A 15,690-nucleotide genomic window follows, 5' to 3' on the forward strand; every position below is an offset into this window, starting at 1 on the left:
CGTCCGATTTTATATGCTATCGGACAATATTAACTGTGAAAACGGCCGATAAACGATAAGAATGCAACGATCTCTCTCTATTATCGTGTAAACCATTGTTTAGTCACGATCTCTGTAATCAATCTTGTTCTCGACTTTAACGATGCTGCCGTGAAGAATTCGTCTTAAACATATCAATTCCGCGAGGACGGAACGCAGGCATATCCGATATTTTGGTATTTACTTTACAGAGTACAAATAGGCGATGCTTCACGTACGAGCTATGAAACAATGAACCAATTACCCGGGTGTTTGTAACGTTTTGTATTAGCACAGTGGTCGATGCTTTTCGTTTGTCTTACCACGTTGGCGCCGCAATAAACGACACCTTCGAACACCTCATTATCAGATACGAGTTTGTTGGTTGTGCCGCGGCATTTATTCTAAATCCTTCTGTCATATCAATCGTATACAAAAACACATTCCGTGTAAACAAGTAATACACCTCCCCTACTCTTTCACGAGCCTCTATAAATGGAAGATTGACTGGAAGATCGCGGTACATTTTATCGTGTCGGCCTACCGATATCGCCTTTTTCTTTTACCGAGTCATCTTCTTACTTTCATCGTAATTCCCTTTGGCCGTTGGTTTTTCACTGCATACTTCTGTGTCGATTGAAATGATGCAGCCGGTGAGATCGAGAATCTTCGGTTCGTCGAAGGAATTGAGCCGAAGGCGATTTCTAAGCACGCAGGAGTTGATCGACCGCGACGACAAGTACGGCGGCAGACATTTCAAGCCACTTCCGGTTGTTCTCGCGAAAGGCGACGGTGCTCATTTGTGGGATGTCGAGGGGAAACGTTACCTGGATTTCTTAGCAGGTTTTTCCACTGTTAATCAGGGTCACTGTCACCCGCGCTTGGTAAAAGTGATGAGAGAACAAGCGGGAAAGCTCGCTCACACTTCCAGAGCATTTTATTCGGAGCCTCATGGTGAATTGGGAGAATATTTGACCAAACTATTAGGATGGGACAGATTCCTGCCTATGAACACAGGTACCGTTCAAATACAAGAAAGCTCCATCCAACCCCAGATAGCACACGAGACCTAATGACGCCTTGGACCTAAAATAGCCGTAAAATGGACGTCTTCAAGGCGTCATGTGCTATCTGGGACTATTCAATTCAGTATACACGTACGTATGTATATCATGTGTTGTTAAAGACGGCTTAAAGGCGCCTTGGACCTAAAATAGCCGTAAAATGGACGTCTTCAAGACGTCATGTGCTATCTGGGACTATTCAATTCAGTATACACGTACGTATGTATATCATGTGTTGTTGCAGGCGTTGAAGCTGGCGACACCGCTATTAAAGTAGCTAGACGTTGGGGATATAGGATCAAGAGGATACCCACTAACCAAGCGACCGTAATCTTCGCGGAACGTAATTTCTGTGGACGTTCTATAGCGGCCCTGTCGGCCTCGACGGATCCAAATTGTTACACCGATTTCGGACCTTACGTGCCCCGATTCGACAAGATACCTTTCAACGATCTCAACGCATTGGAACGAAAGTTTAAGGAAGACCCGACGATCTGCGCGTTCATGGTAGAACCGATTCAAGGCGAAGCAGGTGTCGTGGTGCCCAATGTAAGTTTATTTCCTGTGAGATAGAGGTAGTTTTAGTGATTCGATTTCGCCAGATTTCAATCAAAGCACATACGCACATACAGCAGAGAGAAACAGGTTTCATTCTTGTAGGACGGTTACCTTAAAGGCGTACGCGATCTTTGCACCAAGTACAACGTTTTGTGGATCGCCGACGAGGTTCAAACTGGTCTGTGCCGAACGGGAAAACGTTTGGCCGTCGACCACGAAAATCAAAGACCGGATATTCTCATTCTAGGCAAAGCACTGTCCGGAGGGGTTTATCCTGTTTCTGGAATATTGGCGGACGAACAGGTAAATCAATTTGTTCTTTTGTTTTTCTTGTTTCTACGCGCGAAGCGACATAATACCAAGGGAAACTCGCGTCTGTCTATTCAGATAATGTTATGCCTGGAAACTGGATCGCACGGTAGCACTTTTGGCGGCAGTCCCCTCGGAAATAAAGTCGCTCTGGAGGCGGTGAAGATCTTGGAAGAAGAAAATCTAGCGGAGAACGCGAGAAAGTTAGGAGATATTGTCCGACAGGAACTAGAAAAATTACCGAAAGATATCGCGACGGAATTCCGGGGACGTGGTTTATTGACTGGTCTGGTAATCAACAAAGGTATTTATCCATCGCGTTCGTCTACTTGTATCTTTCAAGAGCGAACTAACCTGGCGTTAAAATTAACAGCTACCCTAGCAGTCGGTTATGCGAACTAATATTAATGGACGACGCAGGTATACAATTTAGTACTGTTTAGATATGCATAGTAATTGAAAGTTGAAGTAGTTATTAAAAATAAGAGTCCAGTATATTTATACCACATCATTTTACAATTTGCAATATTTTCGCCTTCGCCCAAATTTCTGGATGACGGCGTTGCATACAAATTGTATTCAAACGTACTGTCCACATTTTTACTCTAAGAAATAACTTTTAAATAAACTTTCATGTTACTGGTTCCATATAAACATATAGTAAAATGTATACCTGCATCGTCCATATTTGTTACGCAAGGTGAGCGCCACCATTCCGGCAGTGATAGTTTTCTTTGCCAATAATATCACGATTCTATCGTTTTAGATCTCGCAGAGGGCTGGGATATTTGTTTAAAGCTAAAAGAGGCAGGTTTGCTGACTAGACCCGCTCACGGACAAATATTAAGGATATCCCCACCGCTTGTCATCACGGAAGAACAACTGCGTGAAGGATTAAATATACTGACCACTGTACTCAGAAGTTACAAGTGAAGAACACTTGTTTGTCCACCGTGTTCTGACGCTAGGAACAGCGAACTTTCATGCTTGCGTAACAATAGTTTATTGGTAATCTGTAAAGCTAACGATAAACAACACGGACGATTATGTATGTACGATGTAGCTTTTTATGATAAATACAAAAGTTGTACACTTCTATACTACGAGTGTGACTCGTGCCTCTTTAAATGCCTCGTCAGACTGAACGCTTGGGAAAACAGCTGATTGCAACGTTGACATTTGTACGCTTTAGCTCCGCTGTGCGAGCTCAAGTGTCTTTTTAAATGATTTATCAATTTGAATCGTTTGCCACATAATCGACACTGATGTTGCCGCAGAGAAACATGCGAAGCTTCGTGACTTTTCAAATGACTCGATTGGGAGAAGCGTTTCCCGCATGTTTTACACTCAAAGGGTTTCACTTTCGTATGAATCCTCAGGTGCTCGACAAGATTACCTTTCTGAACGAACCACTTGCCGCAATATTCACATTCGTGCGATCTAATCGCCTTGTGTGTACGCAAATGGATCTTCAGATTGTAACTTTGACTGAACCTTTTGTCGCAGATCTCGCACTGTACCAAACCTTTACCAGTGTGGAGTTTTTCATGGGTTCTTAGATTTTTTAACAAACGAAATTGTTTTTTACACGTAACGCACTCGAAAGGTTTGTTTTGTTCGTCTGGTCGCTTAGTCCTGCTGATGGAAGACTGCTCGTGAGTTTTTGAGTGCTCTCGTAAATAGGAAGGGTACGCAAATATTTTACCGCATACTTTACATTTGTGCACGTTCGTTTCAGTGTGCAACCGCATATGAGCATTCAATTTACTCTTCGACGAGTACGCTTTTTCGCAGTTCTGGCACTTAAAAGGCTGTTGACCAGAATGCGACAACTGGTGAGTCAATAATTTCGATCTTTGAGAAAATAATTTCGGGCATAATTCACATTTGTATTTCTTAGTTTCCATGTTTATCGACTCTTCTTCTTCTTCTTCTTCTTCTTCTTCTTCTTCTTCTTCTTCTTCTTCTTCTTCTTCTTCATCCTCTTCTTCATCTTCGTCCTCCTCTTCAGTTTCATGCTTGTAATCCAAATTCATAGTACACATCTGATATCCACCGATGTTTTCTTTATTGTCGGTATGCTCGAGATCTTTTGTATACCTCAACGCACAAGCATCTAGCATATCGTTTCCAGGGTCCATTGGTGAACTTTGAACGCGTTCCGAGCTGCTGCCATTAGATCCCTGAATCTCCTCTAGTTCCATATTTCCAGGGAAGTTCACATTTTGTATCTCGTTGTTCCCGTTCGTTGTAGACTTCTGATACGATAAATTCTGAATAGTATTCTCGACGGAATTAATAGATCTATCGTAGCTTAAATTCTGAGGAATCTGATTGGAGTTTTCGCAGATATCTATGTTTTCGTTGTCACCAGACATGTCCACGTTTTTTGTGCTATGAGCGATATTATGACTCATCAATTGCATCCTGTTCGTAAACGTATGGTTACACAAGGAACAATGTAAAGCACAAGCTGCCCGGCTTGGATTTTCACTGTTCATTGGGATCATTTGCATCATGTTCGATCTAATCAAAGGCGAAAATTGCATGTTCTGAACGCCTTCGCCAGTCAAGTTTGAGCTTAAATGACCGAAATTAAAGTTAAGGTAGTGATTTTGGGATTCCACAATACGCATACGCTGTACAGGAATATTGTCCTGAATATATGGCAAATGGGATCTGCTATGAGCATACAGTTCTTGATAATTTGCACACGCAAAGTTACATTCTATGCACTTTAGTGATTTGTAGGAACTCTGAACCTGTTGGAAACTTTGATTCTGCTGATACAATTTACATCCAGCAACTGTACCACACGTGGCTAAACCAGACACCTATGTAAACAATTTAACGCGAATGACTTCAACCATTGTTTGCACAAGATTTAATCGTACGACCTGAAATGCCAAGATTACCTTCAAAGCAGCCTGTCTCAAGGCTCTGTCAGCGGCGCGACATTGTTCCCTGTACAACAGAGCAGATTCAGCTCTGGTAACACAACGGTCGCACATTTTCTCTGGGAGACCATCGCCTTGCCAGACCTAAGGAAGTAAGCATTGCGAGCCTATCAAAATGAATGCATTAACTGTACAGCCGTCAATACGATAAATTTGTTTATTACTTCTAAGCACGAAAGAGACCGCAACTTCGCAGCGAGAGACGAACTAGCTGGTCCCAAAAACAAACAAATCATTTTATCGCCATCCTCTCTTAAACATGTACGACACAATTTACTGATATTCTCGCCGTCGATTTCTTTCGTAACGATAAACATTGCAATGTTTTGACAATCAACTTGATAGATTCACTTGTACTTCTACAGTTCTAAGGTTATAGTATTTATGTTGTGACTTTTTTAGCAGCGCCATCTGCTAGGAATTCTTTCTTGTGTTCCGATATTCAACGGCACATAGGTAAGTGTTCAGGAGAAATACATACAGAAAAGTCACGTAAATCATATGTAAATTGCTACAGACAAGGTGTAAGAATAGACTTAATAATCAATGCAGTTTTGTGTCCGATTTTCTGAGTTCTTAACACTCCGTTGATATATTTCAAGGCATGGTAAATTACGCAGCAGCTTCTATCCATACAATAAAATCGAACTTTCAACCGAAACTGTGTATATAAATGCAAATACGACAGCTCCATAAAGATAAACTCGTAAAATTGTTAATAATAAAACAATTTAGCGACCGAAATACAGTAAATTACGAGTATTTCAAATTTGCTACAAGTATGGTCGTTTAAATTTCCGTAGCTAAGGAAAGGACGCCATATTGAATGTTTCAACTACGCATATGAATTCAAAACCTCTCTCGAAACAATTCTCGTTTGACCTTAGTAACACAAGTTACGAAATCACTATCATCCTTACAAGCAGAAACAGTAAAAGCACAATAAAATAAAAATACATAATGAAATATCACCTACTTGTTGCAGTAAGTTACCAGAGTTCACCAATTTCCCGGCAAATTGCGTCTAAAGGAAGTTAACTGTCATGGAGTCGGAAGCGCGTCCTTTGCAACAGGTACTGTGAAACAGAAAATACACGTTTATTCCAAGCAATTACATTAAGTTAACGATGGTTCCGTCACAAATAAATAATTAATGAACTCAAAGTGTGTCGCAAAAGATTGTATGTGAATTGAATAAGAAATGCGGAAATTCTAATTGGTACGAAATAAATAACAGAAATCGCGAAGACCGGTTCAACTTGTTCTGTAATATTAAATTAATTTACGGCTATTTACACTAAATTGAATAAATATTAAAACGAAAGTAACGATATGGTGCCAACATAAATTAATAGGATAAACGTACATGATTGGAAGTAAAAAGTCGAGGTCACGTACTTCAACACGACAGAGCTCACTTCACGTCTTATCACACCGGTGTTCACAAAACAAATGACTCTTTGGTTATCACCAGTAGATCATGGTCGGTCAGTGCGTAAGGGTAGATCCCTTTCCCACTCCAATTTCTTTTTCAACGAAATAGAATACATATTCACCAGGAGTTTTATTTCTGTATCACATTTTTAATATGCGTACCCGAGATTAGATCAATGAGAAATCACCATCGTAATACAAGGGAGTATTTAAAATATAAACGAATAACATAAATGAACAGAATACTGCTAAATTATATTTCATCACGCCACCACTATTTTTCGCCTGGTGGCGCCACGTGTGGCGAAACGTTCAAACTGATAGCCAAACAATACTGACAGGTGAGTGCACATTCCATGAGTTGGCGCCACATTATTCTCTTCATTGTTTCCTGTGCATAATTAGTTGTTTTATAAAATATTTGTTTATCACGCTATTGTTGCCGAGTGTAAAACTTGTACATCTGTCTTGCAAGATAATGATGTCGATAATAGCGACTCGCGATAGGTTGGTAAATCCTTACGAAAACGTAGTACATACATAGATCGATGTAGGTGGCAAGTTTGTACAGAAACTGACTGATTAAATCTGTAGCAGGGAAACATGAAGCCCCAACGGTATTACATAGTTGTGTATTAACTGATCGGAAAAAGAGGTAGCTGTGCAAAACGACTCTTACATTTAATTTTCGTGTTTCTTCCATTTGAATTTGTGCCTAACGGGATCTATCAATTCCGAAACGTTCGTCCAAATATCGCTTATTTCAACCGAAATGTTTCTGCTTCAATAAACTGGTACACATATGTACATTTTAGAACTTTTTTCCTCGTGATAGTCGGAGATATCGAGAGACAGAACGTAAGTTTAAAAAAAGCACCGAAAACAAAGCCTAATTACAGATCGTAATCAGAGATTCCAGGGGTTCGTGGACTGTCCTCTCTTTTCAGTTACTTGCGAACGTTAGTTGTTTTTTCGAACGTGTTCGTCTATGTTCGATGCCGGAAAACTGGTTGCTAGTTACTGACTCATCGTTGTATGTATACAGGTAACTCGTGGAAAATAGCTTTTAGAGGAACGGAGAGGCTGCCAATGGTCCCTATCCTTTGGGAATACAACCGATAATGGGCTTGCGGGTCGATACACTCGATGTGTCCAGCATTCGCTGTTTAGGCGGAAAACGATCAAAATTGCTGATAAACCAAGTCGTTCCTTTACGCGGTCATTCGCGACCGATTACGCTTCCGAGGAAAATCAAACGAACGTTGTGACTTTCATCATATAGATGAAGTTTTTCTCGGATTTTTTTGTTTACACTCACTATCGCATGTTGTCCGTTGCCACATCGCGGTCTTAATGGGTGACTGAAAATTGTTCCGAGACCGTTATCGCCTGTAACAGGTACGTGACTAAATTGTATTTTCACGAAATCAATTGTAATTTGAATTTTAAGAAAACTTCTCAAAGAATCTTTGGTTCGTAGGCACGATCGTCAACCGAGACTAATTCACGAAAAAGATTGGGCCATTTGGACCGAGCGTCGTAACTAAAGAACGAGGTATTCTTTCGTGGTTTACACATTATTGTTTGTGCTATGAAAGGTGTGTGCTCGTTATCTTCCTAAATTATTTCCTTCGGTTCGGAATAGGTTTCTGGATGTAACGTACTCAACAAGATTTCATGCCGAGGAACTCGAAGAAAAATTATAACATTGCGAAACAATCAAACTGGTAGAGTCGAGTAAATGATTCATGCAACGCGATATTCTCGCGCTCATCTGAGCAGTTGGTGACGCGTTGGTTGCATTCTTCGATCAGAACATTTCACGATGAAGACGGTGGAAAAAAAAAGAAATCCTTGTTCCGTGACACATTCGCTCTTGGAGGAATAATTTTGGTTCCCCGAGCTGTCGCCGCTTCGTCGACCAACTTCCACGTGATCGAGAAACCGCGATGCCTTCGAACTCTCAGACTTTGAGTTACGACCGAAAAATAGTTTGAAACTATGCTCGCTAATTCCTTTGTGTAAGCAGGCCCGGATTAAGATTTTTTGTGACCCAGAGCTATCACATTTTCGGGAGTCCCCTTGGTTGAAAAGGAAAGGGGAGCACAACAAAATACGTAAATCTTTAAAAATTGAAATTTATTTTAAATGAAATTAAATAACATTTAATCATAACGAAATGGAAGATACAGAACAGGGCCCCCCTGGACCGTGGGGCCCGGAACTACAGCCACCCTAGACCCCCTCTTGATCCGGCGCTGTTTGTTGGTACTTTGAAATCGTCGTATCTCCTGGTTCAAGTTCAATCTTTTACAATTGAAACCGTTGTCACAGAATTCACGCGTGAATTGAAAAAACTGCGTTCGAAATGATGACCCCGCGAGGAATGTTCAGGGTGAACGTTTTTTCCCATCTATCACGCGCGACTTTGTAAAAAAAGGAATCAAGGGATGCGGACGGACGGAGAACGGTGGGCAATCAACGAGGGAAGCACTAATTTACGAAGAAATTACGTATTAGAATTACGGTAATTTCTTGAACGTAAACGTGCACCGAGTACGACACCGAACGATCTCGGTCTGCTAGTAATTATCGCTCCATCCTTTGAAAAATATTTACCTTTTCTTTGACGGCGGTAACGACGAATCGCATACTTCACGGACAAAGTTGTGTGCAGTATTTGTTGGTCTGCACGAGGGTATTTGTAAATTGGACAAGATCATAGAATCCATTACACGTGACGTCATTTCTCTCTATACGAAGACATATACAATTTTGCATTGTATAGATGGATTTCATATTCATCGTATGCAAGTAGAAGATATTTACCGTAAAAACTAGCAGTGAAACGATTGCTTGAAATCCACTCGAAATTCTGTACAAAAGAGAACGGTGTTGAATGTGACGAACGTATCTCGAGAGAAAGGAAAATAACGGGGCGCGATGAATCGAGTCTCCGCTCCTGGAAGAAGATCAACAAGTAGTTAGTGGTGGGGAAAGGTCTGTTTGTATGCTGGCGACGGGATTGGCAGTGCGGGGATCAGCGGTGTAGAGGAGGCAACGGTGGTAGGTCCGCACGTAAAACGGCGGGTTGGGGGAGGGGAGCTGCAGGCGCGAGAGAAAGAGCGAGGAAGAGAGTGGGGAAAGAGAGTAAGCTGGTGGTGGTAGGCAGACAGAGCGAGGAAGCGGACACAGAGTGGCAGAGTACCCGCGACGGATAAATTGCGCGTCCTCGTCAGTTCAGTTGGGAAAGCGCGTTTGTGCGGTGTCAGTATTCGGGATATACGGTTCGCGCGTGTTGTGTTTGGATTCGGCGTCTAGTCGTCGGCCTCGTCGCGCAAGGTGCGCGAGTGTGTGACGTGTGTTTTTGTTCCTTTCGAAGGAGAGAAAGAGAACTCGAGAAATCACGAGAGCCATGTGCGCTGGCGGCGTACTTTAACAACTGTTGAAACATCGGGTCACGACCAAGGGGGAATAGAATTCGTCATCTGTGGATCGGTGAACAAGGTGGGAAAAGGTGACGGCAGCGTGGACGCTACGGCCGGAAATCGTATCCAGCCGTAAAGGCGAGAAAAAGGAAAGGAACGGTGGAGATGTCGCGTGGTGAAGCTGATGTACGCTTTGTACGGGCCTGGGCGAGGCCCCGTATTTTATTATTGTTTCTGCTGCTCTGTGGAACTCTCGGTGAGTGGAATACGTATTTTCCGAGGTTACTACGCGATGTCCTGTGTATATGTTTTTCTTCGTATAAAAGCATCGCGTGTGTGTGAGAACGCGATGCATGAATTTACGTTTATCCCCTGACGCGCATGCGTAGTCGTTAGCCAGTGCGTCGTTGAGGCCATGCACGGGACGGTGGTGGGGCGAAGCTGGGCCCCTAGGCCCCGTTCGCGACATTGGTGCGGCTCTGTTGGACGCTCTGGAAAACGCCTTTCCCGTGCGACTTGTGTTCGAATTATTGTAGAAATCGTACATAATGTTCGTATTTATCTCGAGGCATTTTACAAACGATGACATTTCAATCAAACTCGTACCGTTGGCCGAGAAACTGCTCGAGAATACGATACGATGTCATTGACTCGAGTTGAACGACGGAACCGCGACATCTTCTTTCCACTTTCGTAATCGAAAACCAGTAACCGGCTCTGTTTTTCTTGGCAAAAGATATCTGATAGCCAGGTATCCGTGTCGACCGAAACGAGACGTGTATATACCTCGAGAGAAAACCGGTGGTGACTTAGTGAGCTGTATCGTTGCTCGTGGGAATCGTTGAATGTAAGATTGACTCCCGCATTCGCGCGTTACTCTATTTCTTTTTAGGGTCGCAACACCTTTGTCCCTTATAAACCGGTGGGAACGGGGATCGTTGTGCGAAAAATGCGGGGAAGCGAATACAATACGAAAGCACGGTTTCCTGCGTTATCACACTTAGCTGCAGCGTAAATACTGCCTCGAGTTTTCTGAATGAGACAATGACAGCTACGAAAATACGTTCCCCGATTATCGCATCGTTTTCGTTGTTATTACGATCGGTTCAACAGCCTACTGAAGGAACGTGTTAGTTTTATTAGCGTTAATGGACCGAAGATTCGTTCGGGTATAGCTCTATCGAGTCAATCAGGGTCGTGTTCCATTTCGTGGAGTTGGCCGCATAAGGATTCGGCTCGAGGGGATTCGAGAGGCCGTCGAGGAACCTTACTCGGCGTAATCTTAAACCACTGGCAGCCGATTTCAAAGTGCTCTCTCGGTACATTCCACGGATTTTTCTTCCCTCCCCCTCTCTTCTCCGCCCTCATCGGTCTTCGTCAGTGTCTCACTTCCCTTCCCTCATCTTGTTCATCTCTTTTCTCACAGCCGTCTCTCGGCTGTTCCTGCTCTTTTCCTTCCCACGAAAGAATGCAGCTTTAGCTGCAACAACGGGCAGGCAGGCAAGGCAAGCAAGCACAGCGGTGGCGTCGTGCGCGCGATGCACTATGGCTTCCCCTTTCTTAGTCGCTTTGGTTGTTTTATCCCTGGCCGCTCGAGATTCTCAAAGACGTGGGATCGTGAACGGACGTAAACAAGCCGATTTGGATTATGCAAAACGTTGAACAGCAAAGGACGATTCGAGAATTCTGTCGACCCAACGTTCTACACGCTTTGCGAAGGTGGAACATGCAGACCCGATCTGATTTTTCAATACTATTTCCAATGAACCGTCTGAAGAGCTGATCGATACCGAGTAACGTAGAATTTATCCTGGACCGGAATGTCAATCCACGACGAATCCCTTTTCGTCGGGATTCGGTCGCAGTATATCGGGAAGAATAGATTTCGTGCGAGGACGAAAAGGAAAACTAAAGAAAATAAACGGGGAGCAGCAACGCGATCGGCCAAAGAAAAGACCGGTCGCGTCTTGGCACCGGGAACAATAAAGACGCCGAGGGAGTAACCGTCGGGGGGTAGAAGGGAAGCGAAGGAAGACGCGGGGACGGTTAGAAGGAAGGAGAGAAGTCGAGAGGACAAAGAACGTGTACGGCTGGGGTCGCAGCGTGGCGAGGCGACTGTTCGTCGTCGTAGGTGCAGATTGTATAGGAACAGTGTCTTTCTGTTCACGGGGCCCTGACCTAACCATCCTTCGCGGAACGTTTCAACCAGTTTACGTAGTCTTCGATCAGTACGGACGCGAAAATAAACTACATATCGCGAAAGTGGCGAACGCATTTTACGCGTTGTTCGACGTAGACAGGAACAGTTTGTTCTCTCGTTGATTGACGGGTCAAACGAGTATGTACACACGCGAGCAAACTCAGGGGAAAAAGTGGCGTAGGTAAAGAGCCTCCTACCACTTGGAATCAGGAATTATTGAAATTTATGCGAAATTAACATTCGATTCAACATTTATTTCATTACCTGGAATAAATTTACCAAGTGGTAGAAGACTTCTCTTCTACGCCGCTTTTTTCCTCTAGTGGAAGCCGAGTTTGCTCCTAAGTGTACATAGTAAAAATAGACTCGATGTTGCGTGACGTCGACCGTCACGAGGTTGAGAGACGCTGAAGCGGACCGCGGGCCTTAGACCCATAGAACCGCAGGCTCGCCCCAAGCGAACGGTTAGGCCCCGCACTGTATCGTTTTTTCCTCGAACGCAAGACTCCGGATCGCATCGCTCGTAAACTTTACGTAATCTGCCGCGATAAGTTCGTATCGATATCGTCTTTGCGATAAAATTGAAAAGGTACACGTTCCTGGACTATATTGCTTCGTCTTATCGTCGTTCCCAACTGAATTCAATGGAAAATTGAATCGAATCGCGAACCACCGAGTGGCTCGCGGCGCGTTTTCCCTCAACGATCGGTCACATTGGGCTATCGGATGCAAAAGGTGCGCGAAACAGGCAAAAAAATTCTGCAATTCTTGGTCTTGTAATATGTTTGCTTGCTCATGAATAGACGTAATCATTTAATACTACAATACACCGTTCACGTTTCTTCGGGGATTATCTTTTCACGTAGTTTCGAATGAGCGGTCGTGTCGACGCGACGAAACCCGCGTGTATCTTAAATCGGGCGAAATTGTCTCGAGTTGGGCGTGTCGTGTTTTAAGTCTACGTCAAACGGAAGACGGTGACACAGGAAAGAGAGTGGGATTCAGGAATGATTCATTCGTTACCGTGTGTAATACGTAATCGGCGCGTCCCGCGGAATCATTGAGAATGACGGAAGATTTTGTTCCTGGTATTTTAATCAGCCAACAGCTAGGGCGAGGTCACGGATTTGGCTCCAATCCGGTATACAGGATGTTTGCGGTAAATTGGACCAGCATTTTTACCATGAATAGTAAGTATTTCAAAAATATGGAAGAGGTAGAACTTACAGTGTAACTTACTGGCAACACGGAGAACCTATGTCATATAAGTGAATTCATTTTGACTCACGCTTTTATATGGCATTAAAAAAACATATAACTTTCCAGTTAAAAAAACTGAAGGTCACCATTGTATCTCGAAAATTAATCTAAATATAACAAAATTGGCATAGATTATCGTGTTGCCAATAAGATATACTACTGTAAGTTTATTATTTTTTGAAATACTTTCTGTTTACGAGAAAAACGCTGGTCCAATTTACCCCGAACACCCTGTATATTTCGCGCACGATACTGAAAATAGGAGAGAAGACAAAAAACAAAAAAGAGATGGAAAGAAAGTACATCTACCTTTACCCGTGTACGGGGTACGTTAAAAGTATTCCGAGGACATTGCTCCGGTGACGATAACAATTCCCGTTGTTCGTGCAATCGCGTCGTTCCGAATCCGTTTGCAATTGGTTAGATATAGGCACAAGGGAGTTTAGAATGTTACAGGGGTAGGCCTTCGGTCGGAAACGACCGCTTGAAAGCGTCACCGATGTCCAATCGCGACGCGAAATACATTTGCATTTGGAAATCCGAATGGTCCGGGGTCGACTGTCAGCCGTTTACGATCCACACGACTCGTGACACACGCAGGCAACCGAAGTGATTCGCGTGTAGAATTTCATGGTTTTATCGTTAGCAGGTTGCCACATCCCCGAGCCCCGTTCGTTGGCTGGAAAGAAGTGATAGCGATCCCTCGATAAATGCAACACGAGCAATCGCGTTACTCCCACCACTGGAATAGTCACCCTTTGGAACCAATCAAAACAGAGTAACCAGAAGCGAACTAGAGGCTCGGTTTCGGGCTAAAAAAAGGCACAAATTTATAAGGTCCTGGAAACCTTTCTGCCTTGCCATGAATGCTCCCAAGCGGACTCTAGTATGTCGCACTCATCGAAGTATTACGATATTAAGTTTTCCACGCGATATTTTCCTCGGTCGTTCTACTTCGACAGCTACAGAATGCATACGTCCAGACAGCGGAATCATATTTCTTCGTGGTTGTTGGGAAAAGATAAACGACACGTGGTTGGCATGCAGCACAGGGTATAACTGATTTTAATTAGAGTACAGGCTAGTCGAGAAAATACATTTCCCTGGACAGTTGATGGTTCCGGGAGATATACATACAACTGGAAACGATACAGTCATGAAGTATGCACAAAGTAAATTTTAGCTCTCCGCGGAGAGTCGAAGGGTAGTTCTATCGGGTTGTTTCGCCGCGGAATTAATTCGCGAAGAGTTTGAGCCCGCGGATTATACGCGTAACATGTACTATATTTCGGTTATGGATGAGTCCGTATAAAGCTGCGAACCTTGTATTTAATTTCCTATGCGCGATTCGGGTACTCGATCCTCGTATTTCATCCGAACATTCGAGCCCTTTCGCGAAAGATAGCCCGGAGACTCGGCGATTGCTTTTCACTATTGAACCGCCGCACGGTGGGCTGGAACCCCGAAAAAGTGACCCAAAGTCAGGATTTCATCGGATCCTTACGAAACTTGGTAATAGAGGATTTTTGGAGCCGTTGGTAACGAATCTGACACCAACAATTCAAATTTCAAGATTGACGGATTGAAAACAGTGGTCTGGGAATTAATTAATTTCTAAATTTTCCAAAGTTTTTCACGTTTATCCACCGATCGAAATATGCATATATCATCGGTAGTTCTAGTGTTAAACTTGAAAAATTGATTTGGTCATTTTTTTGGGTTTCCAGCCCACTGTGTGCCGATCCCCTGAGTCATGCACCGTGTAATGGGGGCACGATCATCGTCGAATGCAGTCGCTTTCCCCTTTACTATGTCGTCCACATCGTCCTAGCTCTCCTCATTCCCGTTCGGTGGACGCGTCTTTTGTTTCGACACGATCGACCACGACCATCTTACTCGACGATCGTTAGGCCACGCTACGTAAACACCTATTAATCGGACCTTGCGTTCCACAAACATTGGGAACGCTGGAAACGGAAGTGCTAGAAATTGTCGCTGCTGCGACTGTAACGATTCAGTGCGCCGCCTCTTGAGTATATACCACTCGACAATACCTACTCGAAGCGAACCCTTCCTCTTGCTTAAGCTCAAATATCGCTTGTCTCTGCAGAATTTCCACGTCTTTACGTTCGCGCCCTTCTTCCTCTCATCTTTGCTTCCCTTTTTTCCTGTTACCTCTTTCTTTGCACACACACACACACGCCTCTTGCGCTTCGAAACGTCTGAACCGTTCTGGCCGATGGAAAACTAGCAGCAGAGTTCCGAGCTCGTCAAACTGTAAGATATAGTGCCTTTCCGAGCTACAGTGACTTCGTAAAAACAGCAGGGTTTCGTATCTTTCATGCCTTTAAATTTTTCGATGGCGAGTCAAGTGCCCAGGGACGGCCAACTTGTTTCGTGTGTAGCGGTTGTTGGAGCCCTAGAGGTATACGTAGGGCTACCATCCGTAAAATTATTAATCG

The 15,690-nt window shown here is 43.6% G+C and overlaps 3 protein-coding genes across 3 annotated transcripts in view; 2 read left to right on the forward strand and 1 right to left on the reverse strand.

Annotated features, from left to right (window-relative positions):
• Nucleotides 1–662: 662 nt before the first annotated feature.
• LOC107188633 (ornithine aminotransferase, mitochondrial-like) lies at nucleotides 663–3,017 on the forward strand. The gene is made up of 5 exons (XM_015576951.1): nucleotides 663–1,035; nucleotides 1,327–1,631; nucleotides 1,743–1,943; nucleotides 2,028–2,253; nucleotides 2,716–3,017. The coding sequence occupies exons 1-5, from the start codon at nucleotides 663–665 to the stop codon at nucleotides 2,880–2,882; spliced, it is 1,272 nt and encodes a 423-aa protein (XP_015432437.1). The 3' UTR covers nucleotides 2,883–3,017.
• LOC107188631 (zinc finger protein 180-like) lies at nucleotides 3,018–5,223 on the reverse strand. Its single transcript, XM_015576950.1, has 3 exons — nucleotides 5,071–5,223; nucleotides 4,865–4,990; nucleotides 3,018–4,783 (listed from the first exon to the last, which is right to left on the reverse strand). The coding sequence occupies exons 1-3, from the start codon at nucleotides 5,221–5,223 to the stop codon at nucleotides 3,050–3,052; spliced, it is 2,013 nt and encodes a 670-aa protein (XP_015432436.1). The 3' UTR covers nucleotides 3,018–3,049.
• Nucleotides 5,224–9,933: 4,710 nt separating this feature from the next.
• The window catches only part of LOC107188626 (DE-cadherin), a 40,297-nt gene continuing 34,540 nt past the window's right edge, over nucleotides 9,934–15,690 (forward strand). Inside the window, exon 1 of the mRNA XM_015576945.1 lies at nucleotides 9,934–10,024. Within this exon, the coding sequence (XP_015432431.1) occupies nucleotides 9,934–10,024 (91 nt within the window). The remainder of the gene's footprint in view (nucleotides 10,025–15,690) is intronic.

The sequence above is a fragment of the Dufourea novaeangliae genome, unplaced genomic scaffold (genome assembly GCF_001272555.1).
Source record: "Dufourea novaeangliae isolate 0120121106 unplaced genomic scaffold, ASM127255v1 scaffold139, whole genome shotgun sequence".
Taxonomy (NCBI): domain Eukaryota; kingdom Metazoa; phylum Arthropoda; class Insecta; order Hymenoptera; family Halictidae; genus Dufourea; species Dufourea novaeangliae.

Excerpts from the sequence above, each read along its gene's own strand:
- LOC107188631 (XM_015576950.1), bottom strand. The coding sequence starts at position 5,223 with ATGTTTATCGTTACGAAAGAAATCGACGGCGAGAATATCAGTAAATTG. Across the intron at positions 4,991-5,070 it reads GGTCTCTTTCGTGCTTAGAA|GTCTGGCAAGGCGATGGTCT; the intron begins GTAATAAACAAA and ends TTACTTCCTTAG. Across the intron at positions 4,784-4,864 it reads TGAGACAGGCTGCTTTGAAG|GTGTCTGGTTTAGCCACGTG; the intron begins GTAATCTTGGCA and ends TTGTTTACATAG.
- LOC107188633 (XM_015576951.1), top strand. The coding sequence starts at position 663 with ATGCAGCCGGTGAGATCGAGAATCTTCGGTTCGTCGAAGGAATTGAGC. Across the intron at positions 1,632-1,742 it reads CAGGTGTCGTGGTGCCCAAT|GACGGTTACCTTAAAGGCGT; the intron begins GTAAGTTTATTT and ends TCATTCTTGTAG. Across the intron at positions 2,254-2,715 it reads TGGTCTGGTAATCAACAAAG|ATCTCGCAGAGGGCTGGGAT; the intron begins GTATTTATCCAT and ends CTATCGTTTTAG.